Here is a 24,058-nt window from a genome sequence, read left to right as displayed (position 1 = left end):
AATGACAAAAGAAGCTTTCTACCAGGTTTGAAGTGATGGTGCCATTATGTCGCGCTGTCCTGACTGAGCATATGTTGCGGCTCCTATTTCAACGGGATATATACAGTGTAATAATGCGTAATGCAGTGTCCATACGCTAGAGAGCAAATACAGGTAGGTATCTTTTATTTTATCTTTTTGTTTATGTTTTAAATGTCATTTTTTATGTTTTATATTTTATTATTTTATATTCCCCTTAATAGGAAAAGAATCTGGTATCTTTTCATTTTGTTTATCTATGCATTATTGTTTCATTTACTTATCTTATTCAACCAAACGTACAGATTTGATGAGACAGCAACATCTCAATGCATTCTGATCTTTACCAGTGTATTCCCAGGGTTCCTGGTTCTAATGAGCAATTTTATCATGGGTGTGGTGGTGGGGGGCGGTGGTGGTTATAACACGAGCACTAAAAATATAAATTAAGTCCTGGTAACCTAATGGAAAGTTACAGGCAAACAACTTTCCCCAGCCATGGCAGAAAAAGCTGCCGTTCCAGTGTGATCAAGGGTTGAGCTTTAACTATGCAAATGTCTGTCTCTGCCCTCTGGTTTATTTGCCTTCTGGTTGAAATACTCTCTTTAGGCTGATTTGACTGTATTTGGGCCTCATGTTGAACCTCCCACTCCCCTCCGCGCTCTCTTTGGTGAAAGACAAAGACAAAGGACTTTAACCCCAAAGAGGATTTACCGGGTAAATCCAGGAACCGTGCGGTATTTTTGTTTCGCTGAGTCTTTTCCAAACAGAGACATTCGATATGGACACAACTTGGGCTAAATGGACATGAGAGTGGGGTCTTTACTGTGGATAACTAACGGAACATTTTACCCCCGTTAAGAGCCATTAACCCCGTCCATCACAACGTCGGGTTCTTCAAGGCAGCCAAATACACACCGACATGCAATGTGGTAATCCCAAAACAAACTGCGCTGTTGAGAGTAGCAACAAAATCGCCAAACCCCTATAATTGTGACACGGAAAGCAAATATGATTTGACTGATGATGCAGAGCCAGTGGGACAGGCTGTGCAGGTTGGACCATACTGGTGTTTATAATCATAACAAGAAGAAGGAGCTGCCTGTCTTCCTGGATGCTGTTCTTTGCTTTTACACCCTCTGTGGTTCTCCTGTGGATCAGCATTGGAGAAGTTTTGGGGGTTGGGCAATCACGGTCTTCTGGCTGTTCTACCACTCACACATCTCCAGAACATCCAGGAGGAAATTAGTCTCCTCTGGATTTCCTACCAACGAAAAGCCTTCAAAACATCTTGAGGACAAGTGTGGTCTTCTGGATGTTCTCCCACACATGCATATCTAGAACACCCAGAGGACATTAATGGCATGAATGGATCATTTCCTCGACTCTCCAGGTCAAAAGCATCTTGGCCGAGAAGGACAGACGGACAGAGGTCAGGGTCGGAACCTAAACTCTGCCGAAGAAGAAGAAGAAGACTGTTCCTTGTCCATCAGGGAGGATGCCAAGAGAGTGTTTTGGGGCTGCATGTTTCAAATCCAAAACCAATTGTGAAAATTGCTAACCGCTGACCAGGGAGCACACTCATGTAAACAGGAGTTTAAAAGAACTGCACACATGCAAGATACTACAAGGCACTATCCACTTCTGTCTTTCTCTTTTTAACAAGCGCACACACACACACACACACACACACACACACACACACACACACACACACACACACACACACACACACACACACACACACACACACACACACACACACACACATTCACACACATACACACACCCACACACAGAATAAGCAGGTGAAATTCGGCAGGTGTGCTGTGTGTGTATTCAGTGTGTCACGGACTCGGAATAATCGCTGTAATAGGGGTTTGAAAATGCTCTCAGACACAAGATCTACGAGATACACACACAGACACACACACATTTACTGTCTTTGTATACACTGTGTTTCATTACAACTGTAGGCGTAACTGCGGTTGTGTCATAGATTTACATACTGCAAAGTAAATGCTCTGGTCTTGGATTTACTCATTCCAGAACATTCTGAGCCGTTTTTATTTTTCTGTCTGGAAACTACCTGTTAAGATGAAGGACTTGCTTGTGTGACTTAGCGTGTATTTCTGTCTGTCTTTGCTTCCTCAATTAACAAAAAGATATTTAAATTAGTGTCTTGTCTTCTCTATATGGGTAGATACAGCGGAGTACAGTAATTTGTGTTGTAAACTGTCTGTGAATATGCATGTGTGTGTGCCTGTGTGTGTGTGTGTGTGTGTGTGATTATGCGTGTGCGTAAGAAAGAGAGAACGAGAGAAATGAGAGGATAATGAGAATGGTGATTCACATGCTCTAGTTTTCATAATGTGCATACACAGAGTGACAAAAAGAAAGAAAGACGGAGGGGGAAAGGAGATTAAGAGGATTAATGGGGTGTTGAGGCTTATAAAAGTCATTTGGATGCTCAAAACATGGAGTTAGAGGAGGAAAATGTATATATATATATTCTTATGAACTGACTGGAGGGTGGAAAAAACAATAGGATGACAATAGGAAGCAGCTAATATGTAATGTGATAATAATAATAATAATAATAATGATAATAATAATAATAATAATAATAATAATAATAATGTTATATAATGATAACAATAATAGTATTGTTATATAATAATAATAGTAATAGTAATAATAATGATTATGTTGTTAAATTATAGCAATAAAAATAATACAAGTATTATATATAAAATATATATATATATAAAAGTAAAAAATATGTGTGTGTGTGTGTGTGTGTGTACCCCAGAGACTATTTTCACACAGTTAGAAATTAAATAAAGATTTCGCATCCGAAGACAGATCCTTATCAGCATGACGGTGGGAGGGGATGGGATGAGAGCTGACTGTCATCAGGGGCAATGGAGGGTGTGGGGCTGGGAGGGCTTTTGTTTTGTGTGTCAATATTTACAGTGACACTGCTCGATGAACACTGAATGAATCATGTGGATTGTCTGTGAGTGAATGAGTGAGTGAGTGAGTGAGTGAGTGAGTGTGTGTGTGTGTGCATACGTGTGTGGAAAGGTGACTATAGCTGTGCGAGATGAGAGGGATTCCAGCAGGGTCAGACCAAGTTGAATGTGACATTATGTCATCTATTATCATGTGCGGTTGTGTGTGTATTTGTGTGTTGTGTAAACATTCCCGATCGTAGAGACTGAGGAATTTGAATGAACCTGTTCCAGTGTCTGATCTGTGCACCGTGTAGGTTCACATACAAGGAAAGAACCACATTTCTCCCACAAAACAAATCAAAAATCCAAAAATAAACCAAAAAATGTATGCCGCCTTAACCAAGTGAACCATTTGGGGGTGGAGGGGACTCCCTGCAGTGTGCTGCTGGTCACATTTGCAATGCAAACCGGGAAATGCAAATCCTCCCAGGCAGCAAGACCCAGCCCGCCCCGTCACTTCTTCTCTGTCCTTTCCCCCCTCTCTTTCCACCATCCAACTTGCTGATCCAACCATTTGCCTGCCTACACGTTTTTACATGTTCCCATGCCCTTTCATCTTTTTTTTTCCATACTAATACCCCCCCCCATACTATTACTATTTTCCATTAAACTGCAACTAAAAATCATAATAAACGACCCCTATGTATATTCAGCCAACTAATTGTCACATTATTTGTCATACTTTTTTTTGTAGACAAGCTACATATGTCCCACATCCATAGTTCACACAACACACATTAAAGCCGGGATGCATTAAAGCCTGTATCCAATATATGACTGTAAATAAGATAAATAATTAAGGAGAAGAAAGCCCTTAGGATAAAGCTGCCTGGAGGTCCAGCGTGGAAGGTGAGAAGTCGGTGTCTATTAATTTACTCATGCAGTCAACGACTAATGAATCTATCGTCACCTAGTGATGAATTGAAAGCATTACACCTCGTTTAATAGGTGCATGTGTGTGTGTGTGTGTGTGTGTGTGCTCATAGTGGATCATTTTTTTGCCATTAATATTTTTCAAACCCAACCCAATGAATCATCTCCCTTCAAAAAAACAAAAGTTAAAAACCTGTTATTGAAAAACATGAACTTTATTGATCACAGTGCTCAAAGGTTGGTTAGAAAAAACACAGTCAGGACGTCAGATGGGCCACCACAGCTCTTTAGACAGCGCTACAACACCGGATCTGTTTGGGCCTTCTGCCCGTCACTCGGATCACGACATAGTGTAAACAGATCCACGATCGCTCAGCATCACCGACACCTGGACCACTGTTGTTGCTGTGACTGATGACTGTTACCAAGTGCTTCATTTCAAAAGGTTCCAACTCCTTCATATCCATTTATAGGTAGATTGACAATGTTGATTTTAATCCATATGAAAGCCTTAAAGTCCCGCTTTTCTAAACTGTAGGGTATTAAAATGGTCATTGACTGGTGAGACCCTTAAACATACAACATTTAAGTTTAAGAGATTATTTTGATGGCTTATTGATAAAAAAAATCTTTCCCAGTTAGGTTGGAGTCAATTTGGCAGCTGGTGGCCAATCGTACAATGAGACAAATTGACGAAAAATAATAAAAACATTGGAAGAGTAAGTAGTACGTTTTCACAAATGGCTTCACTCCTCCACTCATTACAGTGAACCCACATTAAGGGACATTATTATTATTATTATTATAATGATGATTATTCATATGTTTCATAAAGACCATGACATTTGGATCAGTCGACCAGTGACTGATGTAGGATTGTCTATAAAGCAGGAAATATCACAAGAGAAATGCCTCACGGTCAAAATGGCTTTTCGGAATTACCTGACTATTTCGGCTCTTTAAAATCAGGTATTTTTAGGGTCTTCTTTTGACCTTTGGCCATGACAGTTCTCTCAGTGGCATTGGAGTTTTGATAAGACTACAGTTGCTATTGCTCAGCATGGTCAGCAGCTGGTAACTCCCCATTATATTATTTAATTACCCATTCATTGTGAACACATGAACACTTAAATACTTACGCTATTACTACAAACAGATTTTCTGAGGATCGGCTTCTTATCCATAAAGAGTGAACTCATCAGAGTTTGGTTTAGGGTTTTGCGGTTTCGGAGATTCACAGCAGGATGAGTCTTCCTCAAAGTCGCTACATAATCTGTGGTGCATCGTGTTAAAAACAGTGCGAGTCCATGGACACTTTATACAGGTTACAGACGATGGAAACAAAGCCAAAATAGGAGTGCGGTGTTGGAAGTGATCTGACTTATTTACCAGAGCCGTAGATTCCACAGATGCCACATTTCAAATGCAACAAACAGGAAATGAAGTGGCACCGGTTTCCATGGTGACGTGCTGAAAACACACATCAGTGAAGAACCTACAGCAGCATTTGGAGAAGTGTAACAACATCTGACAGCATTGAGGTTTTTTCTTCACACATTTAAAGCACCGCATGGTGGAATGGAACAGAGCTGAGTGGAGTCCATTTCACGGGCAGTTTCATCCAATTCACTATTTCATTGTTTAAAACCAAATGCATTTCCAATCAGCATCCAGTAGTAGTTTTTACTGAACATAGTGTGGATGTTTTAAGTTGAATTGATTGCGTTTTGAGCATCCTAAAGCTCATGTGAGCTATCTATAGCTCTGGGAAAACAGGGACACCCTACACACGGCATCAAATGAATAGAAGAGTATTAATTCTCTTTAAGTAAACTTATAACTTGTCTGCTCGTGAAGTATCCTGATCTAAGACTGGGACCCAATGCTTTCTACAGCTCCAGAGACATGGCGGCAGAGTTCTACACTTCACGTTAAAAAAAGTGAGAAGACAAGAAGACAGTTAAAAGCTTTGTATTTGTGTTCTTGTCCTTGTTTGTAGGTACAGCTGTATTAACCTGCGTGGTGTCTTAAAATGACCAGTTTGGCCGTATATGAAAGAAAACAAAAAAACACTGTCACTGTTGCAAAAAGTGTTTGGAGAGAGAGAAGGTTCCCGTTAAGGCTTCGTTGTGTGTGTAGTTCGTACGGTAGTGAGGTTGTTGAAGAAATGCACCCAAAGACGACATAGAAAAGTTATACAGACGCAAAGAGAATTACATTTCTTAAACTTCAAATCCAGTAAAAACGCTTGGATATATTCATATAGAGTGCTGAAATTTTGGCATGTGAGTTGCTGAGGTCATACACCACGGCATGTACAGATAATATGGAATATAACACTTGGCAGGAAAAGTGCCCAAAAATGGCTCTGGCTCGAGTTCCCAGACGACCCGAGCTTCCTAAAAAGCTCGGCCATTTCCTCTCCACCTCCATTTCCAACCATGTCACAGTTGAGTCTTTGATGAAATCACCCGTTTGTGTCTCGAGAGGCTAAAATACAGGGGGTCGGAAAGTCACCTCCTCGGTGCGCGGTTTAAAACACTTCAATGAAAAGTGGACGAGTAGGCGAGACGAGTATGAAAGAGCATCGAGAAGTGCAAAGTTTAGAAAAAGAGAAAAAGTAAAAGAGTTTAAGGTTTGTTATCGAAATTTTTTTTTAAAGCATAGTTTTATAGGAAACCGTCTTATCTTCCTGTTTTTTCTTCATATGTATTTTATATATATTTTCCAGCTCAGTCCAGCTGACTAGTGGTGAATAAGTTTTGGCTTTGTTTTGATGGAAGTTTTTTTTTATGTGTGTCATTGTGCACAAAACAAAATTATTTGTCATTCAATTGACAGTTCTTTCTCACTTAGACATAATACAAATTAGTCCTGCCAATCATTTTTAAAGCATACATCACATTAGGTAGAGAAGAAGGGAGAAGGCATTTCTTCCTCAAAAGCAATTTCTTTTACTAAGCTGATCGATCCATTCCTCTCTCTCTCTCTCTCTCTCTCTCTCTCTCTCTCTCTCTCTCTCTCTCTCTCTCTCGCTCTCTCCACTTTCCCTGCAGTACTACAGTCGTCCACCAGATGACGCCATTACTGAACCTCTGACACGCCGCCACCCAGCGCTCGCCCTGTGGTCAGAGTCCAGAGGGAGCAGAGAACAAAAGCTGGACGTCGAATCCGTCAAATCCTCTCCTCCTCCACGTGGGGGAGGGGGGGACAAGGAGGAGAGCTCCCATATTATGGGATGTCCTCGCCCTCCCCGCCTCCCCCGCCGGCACAGTTCTCGGGCAGCAGATCCCGGTGCCTCAGGCGGCTCCAGCGGGCCTTGTTCTTGTGCAGGAGGCCCAGCATGGTCCGGCTCAGGAGGCTCGGCTCTGTGAAGCGAAGCCACTCATCGAACAGCGGCTCCACGATGTAGGAGATGAACCCTGAGGAGGAGGAGGAGGAAAGGAAAGTCCGAAGTCCATAACCTGCTTCATGGACCCAGCACTTTTTTTTTAATTAGTTTAATTCCTCAGTTTAGAATATTTTAAGGTAGTTTAGACGCCGGAGTAGTTGAGTTTGCGTGGTTTTAAGTTAGTTCACGCCAATTCCTGAACTTCCCCCACTGCTGCACCGACTGCACCGGTTTCCTTCCTATATATCTGGATAATACCTCTCAACTCAAGAAATAATATGATAAGATTATATAATATGAGGTTGATGTAAACATACTGGAAAAAAATTATCATACAGTTAACAGTTTGTGTGTGTGATTTCATACTGTGCCCGCAGAGCAACGACTAGCACAGTGTATCCCAAAATGGTACAAAAGCATAATATTAAATTAACCTTTTTGACCAATATGATACAAGAAAATCATGAATAAAAGGCTTAATTCAAGACTCCCTACCTATCTGGATGGTTGGGACAGAGTCGGCCTGCTGATTACACAGAGGGCTGATCTCCAGGTCAAACTTCTTCTCCAGGTCCCCTGAGAGAGCAACAAGCAATGCAGAGGGTTAACGAAACCCAAATCACCCCCAAAGAGACAAGATAAATATTAAGAAAAGCTAGAAGAATATTCAGAGGTTGGAGAGGAGGTGTTGAACTCACCTTGTCTGTAGAACTCCTCACACACTCTCTCGCTCCACTTTCGGCTCAGCTCCCACACCCGACAGGGGTTACACACATCTGCACACTTTAGGGCGATCTGAGGACCAGAGGGGGCGCACGCGCACACACACAGACACACAGACACACAGACACACACACACACACACACACAGACACACACAATGGTCTTTTAATATATTCGTTTTCTATCCTGTTTGAGCAATTTCTGCATTCATCTGAGTCGGGGGCTCGAGACTAACAGTGTCACGTCATCCTGGCGACGATAGAAAATGTGTTTGGGAGGAACGGAGATCTTCCCCGAGACCAAAGGGATTTTGCTATGTATGTATGTATGTATCAGCCCCCCAGGCCAAAAAAAAATCATTTTTTAACGCCAAAATTTACGTCAAATATGAATTTTTTATCCGGTACCAGCTGCGCTAGACTCACTCTCTCTACTCTGACAGCCAGATGACACACACACAGGCACACGCACGCACGCACGCACGCACGCATGCACACACACCCCTGCAGCGCACAGGCATCCCGGCTTCTCCGAGTTGAGAAAGTTCCACTTCGCACTTTAAATTCACGACAGTGTCATCTGTACCTGCAGTGCAAAGTGACGGTGTGGGGCGCGCTGGAGGTCCAGGTCCTGGTTGTCCAGATGTTCTCTGAAGGTCGACAGGAACTCGTTCTGTCTGCTGATGTCGGTCGCCAGAATGAGAGAGCCCAGCTGCTGCTCTATGTCTTGCCTGAAGCAAATAAAACGGGAGTGTGGGTACAACTGACACATTTTCCGCTCCATGGCTTCCTGTGATAAAAAAAGGTATTTTCTTGACCTCATGTCGACGGGGAGATGGGAAAGCAGTCCGGACTCTCGCAGCATTCCCACCGTGGAGCGCCAGTGGTGGCTCTCTAGCACCGAAGTGTTCTAGGCAGGTACGGTGGGGGCGGGGTCAGCCTCAGAATTTCTTAAATCCTTTCCACAAAAAAACACAAGGCAGAGGTTGGGTACCTGGTAGAGGGAGGCCAGGTGATGTTGGGTCTTGATGAGGAAGGGCTGGTTGACCCCGGGATGGTCCACGTCGTGAGCGGCCGCCGCCATCAGACCCAGGAACACGTCCAGGGGACTCAGCTGCTCGGCCAGCTGCAGCACAAAGCCCACAATAAACAAAAGGTGAAAAGCAGTGAAAAACAGGTCTGTTTTTAGTATATGAAGTGTGCTAAAAGTACATTTCTTTAAATTCTTCATATTCTATAAACTATATTTTCTTTCGATTTTTTGGTACTTTATGCAGTAATGTAAAGTACAGCTTAAGTACACTAGTCATTAATATACTATGTGACAGTAGACTTATAAAAAGTATATTGAAACATTAACCTTTTTAGCTGTACTTTAGTTTACCTTTAGTCAAACGTAAACAAAATCACATACAAATATTAATTTATCTCAACTACAACCTCTAATGTGTAATGCTTGTCACGCAAGTACAAGTTAAGTGGTTTCAATTCAACACAACTTTAGTATATTAATTGTGAATACAATAAAAGTATATTACCTACTCTTGGATGACACATTTAAGTATATATTTTTCCATTTGGGTATGCTTGTTATACACACTTTATGTGCTTTGTCCATTTCAAAATTCAAGATTTCAAGAGTTTAATATCTGACTCAAGCAACTCTATTGACTAGTGTTTAATCTTTCTCTGTGGTTGAAAAAAAGTTCACCCCACGTCTGTTACTGCATGTATTAGATGTAAGTACCTTGGGCTCCTTCAGATAACAGTACATGGCTTGTGTTACGTCAGCAGCATGGACAGCGTTGTGGTATGGATTTTGGGAGTGGTAGTCTTCCTGCACCATGCCTGGAAGGTTGCATTTCAAATTTAAATGTTAAGTCATTTTGGCAAGAAAAAAAGGAAAACACAACAGTCTGAACATGAAAGACTTCCTCAGTTCTTCCGAGCAAAGTAAAACGAGCTATTTTTCAAGCTGCTGTGTCAAGGAAATCAAAAGTCAAATCCAATTTTCACTTCCATGTCAAGATATGACAATGCAACACACTTATGGGCAGGAGGGGGGATTTAAGGACTGACAGAATAACAACAGGTAATGAGTGTCTGAGTGTGTTGGAACTTACCCAGGAACCTGTGCAGTTTGACCATGTCCAGCTGGAAGTGGTGGATGAGGCCGTAGACGTTGAAGAGATGGCACATCAGAGTCACCAGACTGTTTCCTGTCGTGCACAAGGACACATGCACACCCGCACGCACGCACACCCGCGCCCACGCACACCCGCACGCACACACACACACACATACTAATTTAAACAAACAAATTTAGGCTTTTTTGTACTAAAGCTCACAAACACAACTGGACTGGAAAATAAAATGTAAATAACACCAGATGAGACTTGGTGGAAAATAGTAAAACCATACAGTATATATAAGGTTTAGATGTTTAATTTGTCAATGTATAACGTTGCAGTAAGTGTCATGTTACTCTTCGTGCAAATTTTCAACTGTGCCAATAAAAAAAAAGTTAACGTGACTAAATAACCACATGAAAGTGGCTTTGGTTAAAAAGAAAATATACAAATTTAAGAAATACTTATAAGACATAAGAGAAAAAGAGAAAATAAATTGTTGCATTTACAAAATATGTACACTTATAAAAGTGTAAAATATATATTAAATAAAAAAATGTTTACAAAAATAAGGCCATTTAACAAAAGATAGGAAAAGTGCAATAGTGCAATGTGCATATAAATGTTAATTTAAATGTAAACATAGATGTGTGTGTATATGACTATTTAGGAATTAGGAACATTTCTTTGGCTCCTACCGTTGGTGAGGCGATCGAACAGGAAAATGTCAAAGTTCCACGTTCCCACCTTGGACAACATGTGCTGTGCGAGGGTAAAACATTTGACCAAATTGAGTTTGAATCTGGCGTTTTTGTGATCTGCTTATTATGTATTTTTTATTCATCTCACCGCAGCCTGGCCCAGGTAGTCATCGTCCAGGAGGTGCAGGGACCCCGGGGCTGGGGGCACCAGGCCCCTCAGTAGCCTGGAGGCGTGGCAGTACCTCTGGAAGCTCAGCAGGCGCTTCACCTTCCTCTGGGTTCCCGACTCTACCCCTCCCTGCTGATGACCAGCTGCAATTGCACAGAAAAAGTGCATTTTAAACACAAAAATTTGAGAGTTCAAGTCACAAAATGTATTACAGTCAAAGAGCTGCTGTTTAAAGTCTATTTCTTGTATTTTTAAAGAAGGGATTTCACATAATTTGAATATGTCACCTTGGGAATAATGCATATTCATCATCAATGAATATGCACTTGTGTGTGCACTTGTTTTCCCCTTTACAAGCAGTCCCTAAATAGGAAGAAACAAAAAATACTAAAAAGAAAATAAAATGGAGAAAGAAAAATATAATAACCAATAATTTCTGCTTGTTAGTAGTGTGTGTTGCTGTGAAGATCACATAGAAAAATATATTAGATTGGAGTGATTGGATCAAATAAAAGAAAATGCTCACTAGGTTTTATATATATATATATATAACAATTTTAAGTTGGGAAAACCCAGAACAATTCCTTGTATACGATGTATTTGGTGGAATAAACTCGTCCTGACTCCCATTCATTCTGATTGTGCAGTACAACTTCGAGCGCACCAAGCACAACAACATTGTTTTCGTGCTTTAACTAAAGGATCCGTACTGTTGAGGATGCGCAGGTTGATCAGCGGGTACGAGCCTCTTCTCTCCACCAGCAGCACTCCGGCATGACTTCTGCTCAGCCTGCCGTCGGCTGCAGAAAGAGAGGGAATGGAGGAGGAGTTTGAGAGAGAGGAGTAGAGCAGGAGGAAGGAAACAAAGGAGGGCGATGTCGACGCCGAGGTCTCTCTACGTTGACCCATATTAGAAATAAACAAACTACACAGCTGATCAAAACTAAAAAAAATAAACAACCAACAAACACGGCCCCTTTTTATAGCTGACCCACAAAGACGCATTGAAAGTTCTGATGAAGCGAGACACCATTGAACAAGAGCAGCTTTGATTTTGCTGAGGCAGCAGGGAACATCATGACGCTCATGAGTCTCGCGCCAGAGAAATTGGATTTGACGCCTTTTCTGTGTCTCGGAACATTTCATTCGCCTTTAGCACGGGTCATCTGACTGACATCCGGTCGCATTCGTGGTTTAGTATCGCGTGTTCTGAAGCAATGTTAATGAATTATCATGTACGTATAAATATTATCACTGTATGCAACCCAAACAAGATGCACAGATGCTTTTTGCTTTCACGCAAAATTTGATTTTCATTTGGTAAGTGATGGTAGTGTGCACATTAAAATAGACAGACAGACAGACAGACACATACATAGGTGATAAATAGATATAGACTATTAAAAAATGAACTTAAATGAAAAAGTTAGCCCAGCAAAACAAATACCAATTTATAATTCATCAAGTCACCAAGATCAGGGTTTTTCCTGTATTGAAAAGGCTTAGGTGGCCCGCCTTTGGCTTTTTTCATTCCACCTAAGCCTTCTTAGAGAAATCGCATTAGAAAAACCGCGTAGAAACAGTTAAAAATTGTCCATGCATTTATTGCTATGGTTCGATTTATTATTTATTCTATCAAGCAATCAAAGGGAAAAATAAGGTTGCCACCCGTTCCGTAAAATACGGACTCCTCATGTATTTGACAATTAAATCTTGCGTCCCGAAGTCAGCGAGAGACAAACTTTTGGGCTGAACATTAGTTCATTTTTTTTTTATATATGTCTAATTCATTTGTACGGAGCCCCTTATGGGACATAGGCAAGGTAAAACAAAATTGACGGGAGATTCATGAAAAAAATCTTTTCCCACACAGTAACTGTGATCGGAAGATAACGCAATAAATCCTGAGTTCTTAATAAATCCAGAGTTGGGTGTGTGAGAGGTTCCCTGCCCTCAGCCTGGACGCAGCCATTGCTTCAACCGACCCAGTTCAGACGGCAGATGTGGAGAGGCTTTTCTCTGCCCTCAGACTGGTAAATGTGAATAAGGAAAGCTTAAAAAGCAAGCTTGTAAAGCAAGCAACAACATGATTAATAGATTAATGCTGCAATGTTCCAATAGGTGAAGACCCCCCTGAGGAACAGGCTGAAGAACTTCCACCTGGATGTCTGCTGCAGTGGGGCAGTAGAGGCCACATCAGGTGGAAAAATTAGGAGGGTCAATTGCTCGGTCACTGGATCTGACATCTGCTGTGATTAGAAAATAAATTTAACATGGTCAAAGGCACAAAGATTGATTTTCTGTTTGAAAGGCACTTTGTGGCTTTTTAATCAATGGCACTTTATGTTGTTTCAGTGGCACTTTAAAGCTGTTTCAGTTTGTTTACAAGTCCTTCAATAAATATTTAAAATGGAAAAATGTTTAATGTTTGTCACGTATTTCATTTATACCCATACGTTACAATACATTGTATTGGCCTCTTGAAGACCTGAACTTACATTCCAAATATAAATGCATGGAGACAACACATCGAGTTGACGGTGGCGGTGAAGCCGGACCAACCACAGCCGCTGTCTCGCAAAGCTCCCACCTAAGCCTTATTTTGAGCCAGGAAAATCCCTGGTTGGGATAAAAAAACGAGCGGAACTTGTTTTAATGCCTCCATTCACATACTGGCTGCCAATTTCCATGGAGAAACAATGAGCCCTCCGCAAATTAAAGTGATGTTTTGCCATCACGCCGCGTATTCCCAGGGGCGACCTTGGGGTGACCTCAACATGGCGACGCCGTCACACTCCCTCAGACACAACACGACTCGGGCCAAACTCGCACAGCACACACTGCTGCAAGCGCGCACGAGCACATACACGCAGGCACGCACGCCTGCACACATGCAGACACACACAGGAAAAAACTTGCCCTCTGTAAACACATAAACAACCACATAAACACACGCCCCCCCCCCCCCCCCCCCTCTCTCTAATACATACACATTTTCCACTTCAATAAACAGAAAACTATGGGAATGCTGAATAATTTACTGAGATTAGATGATGGGAACTAGAGCGTACTCTGTCCCCAAGCTTTGCCAGCTCACATCAACACCGCCTCCCCTTAAAGATGCGGAAAAGCTCCTAAACTGGCGATTAAGGAGGTGAAACAGCCGGGAGGACCCCTCACACACACACAGACAGATGCGCACGCACGCACGCACGCACGCACGCACGCACGCACGCACGCACGCACACACACACACACACACACACACACACACACACACACACACACACACACACACACACACACACACACACACACACACACACACACACACACACATCTTCCATTCCCGCAGGTTGTGTTTGTATTTGGCGAGCCCGGTTGTGTAGCATCTGTGTGTGTGAGTGTGATTATCTAGGCCAGTCGGCTAAACGTTATATAAATACATACTGTTTATATACGCCACAAATCACACCATTTGTACAAAGTGGTGCACTAATATACATAATATACGAAATAACTCTCACTGTACATACTGCAATAATCTACTGTAGTTAGTAAAAAGTAATAATAAATATTTATCATTTATGTCCTATATACTCATAACAATAATATATATGGCAATTTCTGTTTTGTATTTGTTTGTATTTTTGGGCTATTTGTAGCTATGTCATATATTTATTGTATCTGAATTTTTATTCTATTTTATAATTTTTTTTTATTATTATTATTATTTATTGTTTTGTATTTTTTGGACTGTGGTGCTTTTTTAATCAAAAACCTCTGGGGATACACACCAATAGTCACGACAAATTCCTAGTACAGTGTATGTAAACGTACCTGGCGGAATTAAGTGATTCTGAATGAAGTGTTTTAAGTAAGCGCAGAATTGTGTTTAAAGTGTGTGAGTTGGGTCCTCACGGGCATCGTTGTGTGGAACAGAAAGTGGAAAATGGGAAAAAAAAAAAACCTCTTTGCGTTTTGCACTCATGCGCTGCTGAACAGAGAAGGGAAGAGAGGGAAGAAAGGGAAGTAAAAACCGGATCTGAGAGAAGCGGCGGAGACTAGAGTGGAGAAACCCTCTGCAGCAGCAACATCCCATAATACACACACCGAAACAAACTCGCACACACCTTATAACATATCCTTATATCATATATCCTTCCATTTCTGTTGCCCCCCCCTTTCCAGTGTTTATCATCTCTTCCCCTTTATTTATCTCTCCATCGTCTCTGCATTTTCATCTACCATTTCTACATCCATACATCCATCATCCACCTCTCCATCCATCTGCTCAACCACCTCTCCTCCCCCTCCTCCTTCTATCCATCTATCTATCCATCCCTCCCTCCATCTGTTTACCCATACATCCACCCTCTCCTCCCCCTCTCCTGGCTTGTTCTTCTTCTTCCCGCCCTGTGCTCGCTCTCTCTCAATCTCTCTCTCTATCTATCTCTCCCGCATCCCCCCTCTCCTCCCCTTCTACACACTCCTCCTCTGCCATCCCCTTCCCCTCCCTCGTCCCACATGATATTCTCCCCCTCTCTCTCTTTCTTGCTTTTTCCCCCCTCCACTTTTTCTCTGTCTTTGTGACTCTCGATGTGGTAAATAGGTCGTTGTCTCTGCGCAGTGCTGGAAATGGGTCATTTAAAATGTGAATCAGTCAAAATGGCAATGCACAGACTCGTGCGCTGTCATCCTACACTTACCCACACACTCACACACACACACACACACACACACACACACACACACACAAATTAGGTTAAATCCCTGATTCCAAATGCAAACACATCAAAACACACTTCGTACACATCGCCCCCACAGAACACACGCACACAGGCACACACAAATACACACACACACACACACAGACACACACATACATACTCACACACACACGCACGCACACACACAAATTAGGTTTAATCCCTGATTCCAAATGCAAACACATCAAAACACACTTCGTACACATCGCCCCCACAGAACACACGCATACAGACACACACACACACACACACACACACACACACACACACACAGACACACACAGACACACACACACACACACACACACACACACACACACACACACACACACACACAAATTAGGTTAAATCCCTGATTCCAAATGCAAACACATCAAAACACACTTCGCACACATCGCCCCCACAGAACACACGCATACAGGCACACACACACACACACACACACACACACACACACACACACACACACACACACACACACACACACACACACACACACACACACACACACACACACACACAAAGGGGAGGAATTGATATGATGTGCTCTCCTGCCTTCACTGAATCTGTGGGGGTTTTATGGTACACACTGAGCTGCAGGGTGTCTTCTCTCCCAGAAAAACAGCAACAACAAGTCGCTCGTCTTCGTCGGTTTAGGACCCAAACTCATTTAACGCGGAGCCTGTTTACACCGAGCTAAAAGTTCTGCAACAGGCTCACATAGTATTATCTGGATTATTTTGGCCCTGCGCGGTGACAATACGGCAGAAAAAAATAAATCGCTGAGGAAAGTGTTATTTCCAGTGAAGCCCACGCACGATGAGCTAATTTGTCCCGGGGGGCGGGGGGGGTTGCACCTCTGCACCTGAGCTACTGTTCACGCGGAAACGGAAACCCAGAGAGTATTCAAATAGCTTTTCCATCCCTACAAAATGGACAGATGTCTAAATATCTATGTTGTCCTGACGTGCTGGTGAACATGGAAAAGAGCCACTTTGGTCAGTAACTATTTTGAAGTACTGTAGTCAAAGCACAAATGGAGCAAAGTTAGGGTAGAACTTCAAGAGTTTTTTGTGCTTATTGATCATTATTTAGATTTTCCACTGATATACGCCAACGAACGCTAAATTAAAAGAGAGCAAACTGAACATGTTTTGGCACTGCCATACTTTCCATCTCCACACATTCGTAGGTTGCTATTTGTTTCCTAATCTCCGGTATTCCAAAAATTCTCACCAGCAGCATCATTTTCTAAAACTGAGTTTTGTTTCTCTATGTGCAGGTCTAGAGACACCTCTCTAGACTTTTCCTTGAAAAGGGATTACCAGGCTTATCCCGAAATGGAATGAAAGTACAGGTGAGTGTTCCTCACAAAGAGCTTCTCACACCTAAGCGTTTCCTTCGGCTGAACATCAAGACATCCATTACACAATTGCATCACATTGCTGAACACTGGTGTTGTTGAACATTATAAAATATACCTGTCAAAATGTATGTAAATGAAAGTTATTTTCTCAATATCTATAACTATGTGACAGCATTTGTTAAAGTATATATCCATAAGAATATTTGGTTACGAAAACCCATTTTTTTACTTTGAAAGTGAAAGTGAAAAGCAGCCTGAGACAATTTGATAAACTAGCAGCTAATTGTCGTCCGTAAACTGCATATAGATGTATATGGATGTAGTATGTATTCATCCAACACAGAAATCTGATGGATTTCCATTTAAAATGTGCCATTGGATCCAATCATACATAAAGGCAATCCCCCCTCACACTATAATACAAATCAAACTAATGGAATGTGGGTATTTTGCTGTAAAATGGACAATTATTGTTTTTTTCAACTACCTAATGGCCCCCCTGGAGACATGGGTGGGAAAAATATTATTGCGTGGCCACAAGTTAGTAATGTGTGGGAATGAGATCATTATTTGCCACAAAAGGCGTGGGAACATGGTAACTAAATTGTGGTGACGCGTGGCCACAAGATATGGAATCTGTTAATTACTCAACACCGGGGGAGCTCTGTAGGGCTATTATCATGCATGAAGCATGGATAAATTTGAAATTTCATTTCATTTTAATCTTGAGATGAATTATAATGATATCCTGCAAACTCTTGCGGTTAAGTGTCTCAAGCCTTGACCGTGAGACTCATATCTCATACCTCATATCAACCAGTTCACACACGCCACACCTTATATTTCTCACGCTAAGAATCCCAAAATAAGTAAAATCGCTTTTTTTTTTTGTTTTGTTAATTCTATGTATGCCTATACATTTCCTCATTTGCGCTTGCTTGGGGCACGTCAGTGTTCGTGTAAGTGGGAGATCCATTCCGAACGCATTAGTATTTTTAGAGCTTATAGAGCTTATTGTGCGTAATCACCAGGTGTCATGACATTTCACTGCATATATGTATGACCGTATGTATATGTATGTGACAAATAATCTCTTGAACTTGAACTTGAACATGCTTATACTCCCCGGTGATCTCACTCCGAACTTTTGGTGAAACTTGGCAGCCCTGGTCATTGTCATATCATCATCATCATCTATCCATAATTATAGGAATCTCTGTCTGTCACTTGGCGGGTGTATTGCTGGGGGCCCGAGGATGTGCAGCGTCGAATTTAGTGCAATTTGGACACGCGACACGTGTAATATTAATAAACTTTGAATGAACCAGTGAACAGCAAGCCGCTCTGTGCAGCTGGGGGCGCTTTGTGACATCATCCAATCCAACTCAGCGGGGCGATTTACTCATCATCCAATATGTGAAGCGCGAGGTGCATGAGAGGAAGCGCTGGAGAGGAGAGCCAAGCGGAGAGGGGTGCCTGGCAGTCCACATAAACGCAACTAAATCACTGACAGAAGAAACCTGGGCTCGACTGATCATCCTGAAGTTCTAACATGCCTATATTTTCACATTTGGTGCTTATTTGTTATTGCAAAATCGTCCTTACATTTTGGCAAACGGTGCCATATTGAACGGGCATGCAGGACACAGGACTGTATAATTGACATTTTGTTAAACTTTGACATTGAAATGTCTTAGAAAGTGTTCCATTTCGAATGGCATGTACTAGTTTGTAAAATACACTTAATTTGGCAGCTTAAAATGCACGGGCGGAAACACAAACAATATTCGGACATTGGGCAAGTCGTCGACTTCATCGAGCAGGAGCTTTGATGACAGGCGTTTCTGAGATCGCTGAGATCATGACGGTACAGTTTATACAGGTGAGAGCCACGTAGACTCACTGCAGGCCTTGCAGACAGAATCTCAACTGATAACAAAGCCCCCCCCCGGATGAGAACCGCATAGACTCTATATACATAAGTCTCGCAGAAAGTAACGTTAACGCATCAATTCACATCCATTATTCATTGCAACAACAGCAGCCACAACAGTTCCTCATGCTGTTTGATATCTAGAGGTGTGGAAATTTCTCGATTTTAAGATGCCTCACTATGTGTATGTGGGCGATTTTGCATCGATGCAGTGACAGGACATAATCGGGGGATTGGAAATATAATTAGGCCTACATGAAAAAATAAGAACCAGGACGCTACCATTAATTTCAAATGAGCAGATTTGATCGTGATTAAAATAACAGCCCACACAAAACGGAATTATCTCCATCGTTTTCGGGAAGCTCCAGTGACGAGGTAAATCAGGTGCTGGACCGGCCAATAAGAAGCCGCGCTGCAGGACGTGCTGAGTGACGTCGACTGGACCGCAAATTCGCTCAACCCCCAATGATGTCAGAGAGTTTACGGAAGTGGTGAGGAACTTCATTGTTAAACTAGTGGAAGATGTGGCACCGCATCTTGCGTGCACTGCGATGTATGCACTGCTGCTTACGCCACGTCGTGCCTCGTGTGGGGGAATATGGACGATTACAAAGCGGCATCTTACCAACTGAGGGCAGTGAAAGAGGCAAAGCATCGGTACAGGGAAAGAGACACATGGACACAAGAGAACCGGACACATGTGGCAGGGATTGAGGACTAATACGGACTAGAGAGGCAGAGCTACCACCACAGTGAATGCCGATGCTTTCGCATTCGCCCCCTGGTTAGCACAACAAAACAAGAGTTGCGCTGCCGGAAGTGTGCGCACTGAGACAGGTGAACACCAGGAAAGCAGCCGGTTCGGACGGCATCTCCGATCATGTTCTGGAGACCTGTGCCGACCTGCTTGCCCCAGTGGTCACCATCATATTCAAGCTCTCCCTGGCGCAGGCCTTGATGCTGATGATTAATTAAGTAAGCTTGGACTGAATGGCGGTGACAAAGACAGTGATGAGTATTTATTAAGTACTGGTACAAAGTTTTAAGAACATGCACCACAGGTCTGTTGTATAAGAGAGCCCCATTCTCTGGGGCCGGCTGGTTATATAGTCTTATGGTAGCCTGTGCCAGTAGATGTCACAAAAGGTGCAGTTACTGCAGATAGTGTAAAAGCTGAACATTGCTTTGTGACACAAGTTTGAAATTCAACAAGTTCAAAGATCATTATGTTCGGGAAATTCCGGGGAACATCGTGTGCACCCACATGTAAGCACAGAGACTGGCTAAGGGACTAAATAACATGACCTTATATGGTTACATGGAAACTACAGAGCAGTTATAACACAAAAACAGAAATGGGGGTGAGTGTGATGACCCATTATTACCAAAATATATATATATATATAATATGCCCATATAGAAAATTGGGGATGCGATACATTGCAATGCAATCGAGAGGCATTGGGAATCGTTGACAGGTGAATCGTAATCGAAACGAATCGTGAGGCCTGTGAAGATTCACACCTCTACTGATATCATACTGAAAGTACAGTGACACAGTCCTACACCTTATTAACTTGCGGCCACAAGTTATCGATATTGTGGCCACACCATTGTGACAAACTCAGGGCCACGCAATAATATTTTTCTCACCAATGTCAGCAGGGGGGCTCTCTAACAGCCTGATTATTCCAATGATACCAAATCCCTTTAAGAGTTTGTAGCATCAGCGACGATAGAGCGGCAGCTTTTATCAACACCTTTAACATCTGACGGAGCCGCATCACCCCGACACCAGCAATATCAAAATCAGAAACCACTATCATCCTAGATTTTCTGGCCCCGCTCGATGTGATCTGCTCCACTCTGTTCCACTCCACTCAGTACAACTAACGTCTCTTTGTCACACAAATGTAAATACAGTGGTTCTCAATACAATAAACCGTACTTCAAAAAACTCAAAAGTGTTATACTTATAATGACACTACGTTTTAGAAGGGGTTTCCAAGTGGACAACCATGCATACGTTTTTGGTTGCCAAAATTGACAAAATGCGCTTCGAAAAAGGAATTTTAGAGACAGCTCTTATTCTATCTCGCTCACGGGTTATTGTCAGTCTTTAAACGCACGTGTAAACAATCTCACTTCTTTGAGTTAATCAATGCACCAGGATATTCTCATATTCAGTTTCTAAACAGACAACGAGGGATAACACGCTTATTTTTTGTACATATGGAAAGTGGTTGACATTGCGGCAACAAGATGGTTGATAATGGCCAAAATATGGTTGCCCGGGGCAACTAGGCAACTGTTAATGTCAAGCTCTGTTTTAGTCACATGATATTTAATATCCAGTACCAACTCCTGCACTGTTTTATCGGGCAAAATAACCGGCTTTGTTGCCAAGCCAAATCTCTGAACATTTTTTGTGTTTGGTGAAAGAAGCGATTTTTAATATAAATGGGATCAAGCGCTACATCTGCAATCTATCAAACACTCTTTGCTGTTCAAAGCAGATCATACCGAAAGGATCAACGGGAGACGTCTCCTTCGCCCGCTCCAAAATCAACAATTCTAAATCAGCGCTGGAGTCATGTGTCGGAATGCCGAGTCATCACTGTGCAAAGTCATACCAAAGTGTAAACGGCAGAACTCCCAGCGTCTGACGGACAGACGGTCGCAGCGTCGCACCAGCAGCGAGTGTCATTAGCAAAGCTGGAGCCAAGCAGATGGCAGCGTGGCTTTATTAAATGGACACGCAAGCTTTTCTGCCCAAATCCCTCATTTCTCCGTCCACTCACTCTAGACTCACATCCCGCCTCACACACACACAGCTTAAAATAATCTTGCAATTTACGGAGGGAAGCGCACATGAACAGCTGTCTCTGATGAACACTTGCACCCAAACACAGGGAACGTGGGAGTAGACACACACACACACACACACACACACACACACACACACACACACACACACACACACACACACACACATGGGCTGACCCCCTCCTGAAAAGTGACCTGCCATAGAATGTGAGCAGTGACATTGTTGTGATTGTTTGTGGTAAATAATGTTATTGAAAGGCCAGCCAATATAAACAAACAGACAACCAAAAAAACAATAATTACGCAATCAGTTTCCAAGTAAATTAAGACTCCGCCACAGTCACAAATGAATTAAAATATTTAATTAATGAATTGAAGACTGAATATGTTTTGTGAAATATTTCTGTAATGCATGTCTGGTGGTATACTGAAAAGAAATTCTCATTACACGTAAAATAGTCGATATAGCGCAATTATCTTTTCCATGTCTTTGTTTGTTCAACAGCATATAATGTGAGGCTCTGTGTGTTGTGTATGGGTATAGCTGTGTTTTGTCAATATGGGATGTGTAACCATACCATATTTACTGTGTAAACCTGAGAAACCCATAAAGAATAAAAAAGAAAATTGTATTGGAAGCCATATCATTAATATCGGATTGAATCAAAATCATCACACTTGGCACTAGTCTTACTGTGTTTGCCTGCTACTGGTATGTATAGAAGACTATAATATATAATAATTACATACACACACAAATTTTGTCTGTGTGTGTGTATGTGTGTGTGTGCTTACCTGTCAACCGTGTGCTCCTCTCCTCTGTGTGTGCCTCTTCCTCTTCCACCTCCTCCTCCACCTCTGCCCTGCCTGACTCCACCCACGTACTGGGGTGACCTTTCTCTGGGACCCGCGGCCCCCCCCTGCGCGCCCTCCAGGCGGCCCTCAGCTGTCGTATGAGGGCCGGGAGCTCCAGGGCCAGGGACAGGCCCCCGCAGGTCACCGGGGGGGTGCCCAGGGGCCCCCAGACGCCTGGGGCCGCAGGGGCCTCGTCCGCCCCGACATCCAGGCCGAGGTCCGGACCCCACAAGCCCTCCAGGACCGGCATCCTCTCACCCCCCTGCGTGGGTGACGAAACCCGCGGAGGATACGCAGGACGGAGAGGGTATGAAGAGAGATAGAGCTCAGGGAGAAAGAGAACAGAGATGGAGGAGGAGGAGGGGAGCGATGAGGAAAGATAGCGGAGATGGAGGAGGAAGAGCGGAACGAAACAGCCGCTGGCATGGAAGGACAGCCGAGAAGTGAGGGGAGAGAGAGAGAGAGAGAGAGAGAGACTGGAAGGAGAACAGAAGAGAGCAGAAGGAAGAGATAAGGAGACAAGGGGGGAGGAAAGAGAGAGAGAGAGAGAGAGAGACCAAGCGAAGCAACGTCACAGGAGGGAGAACAAGGAGAGAAGCCTTCAGTGGCCGTCCACACGGATCTGCTGCTGATGCTCTGCCTTCCTGCTACTGCCGCATTCTCTCCCTCTCTTTACTCCCTCATTCCAGCCGGCGCTGTTGTCGGGTCTAAGCTCCTCCTCTGCTATCGCTCTCTCTCTCTCTCTCTCTCTCTCTCTCTCTCTCTCTGTCTCTCTCACTCACTACTCTACACCCCCTCCACCCGAGAAAGCTGACAGAGACAAGACAGACGTAGAAGAGAACAAGGAATTAAGTGAGAATCTGAAAGCCTGTATAATGGAGAGAGAGAGAGAGAGAGACAGAGAGAGGGAGGGAAAAAAAGAGAGACAAAACGACAGAACAGTGTGTGAAAGTGGGGCGGTCTGTTCATGGTCATGTTCTCTGTCTGGCAATCAGTGGGAATGAGGCTGCATGAGTCTCTAAGGTCACATATGCTTTGATTTACAAGCAAGCGCGCAGACACACACACACACACACACACACACACGCACGCACACACACACTAATATCAACCCAACACCAACGTACACATGCAGTACTTGTAATTAGTGAATTTAGGATGCACAGTCAACCGTTGAATGTGAGTCATTCCTTATAAAAAGCATCTTTGACACGTCACAGCCTCAGTAGGCTTTTCTGTTGTCTTTACTGGAGGGGTTTGCTAAAATTCTCTTGCTTAGCAGCCTC

General features: G+C 42.9%; 1 protein-coding gene across 1 annotated transcript; it reads right to left on the bottom strand.

Moving 5' to 3' along the window:
* Nucleotides 1-7,139: 7,139 nt before the first annotated feature.
* On the bottom strand, nucleotides 7,140-23,022 carry LOC307246736 (3',5'-cyclic-AMP phosphodiesterase 7B-like; the record flags this gene model as incomplete). Its single annotated transcript, XM_080022733.1, has 12 exons — nucleotides 7,140-7,330; nucleotides 7,795-7,875; nucleotides 7,998-8,094; nucleotides 8,608-8,752; nucleotides 8,840-8,931; nucleotides 9,016-9,147; nucleotides 9,769-9,869; nucleotides 10,145-10,240; nucleotides 10,849-10,912; nucleotides 11,000-11,163; nucleotides 11,731-11,820; nucleotides 22,713-23,022. 12 exons carry the CDS (start codon nucleotides 23,020-23,022, stop codon nucleotides 7,140-7,142), a joined length of 1,563 nt encoding a protein of 520 aa, XP_079878859.1.
* Between the last annotated feature and the right edge of the window lie 1,036 nt (nucleotides 23,023-24,058).

The sequence above is a fragment of the Zeus faber genome (assembly GCF_960531495.2).
Source record: "Zeus faber genome assembly, chromosome: 2".
Lineage (NCBI taxonomy): Eukaryota > Metazoa > Chordata > Actinopteri > Zeiformes > Zeidae > Zeus > Zeus faber.
Note: the sequence above shows the minus strand (reverse complement) of the source record. Positions and strands in the feature narration are given on the sequence as shown.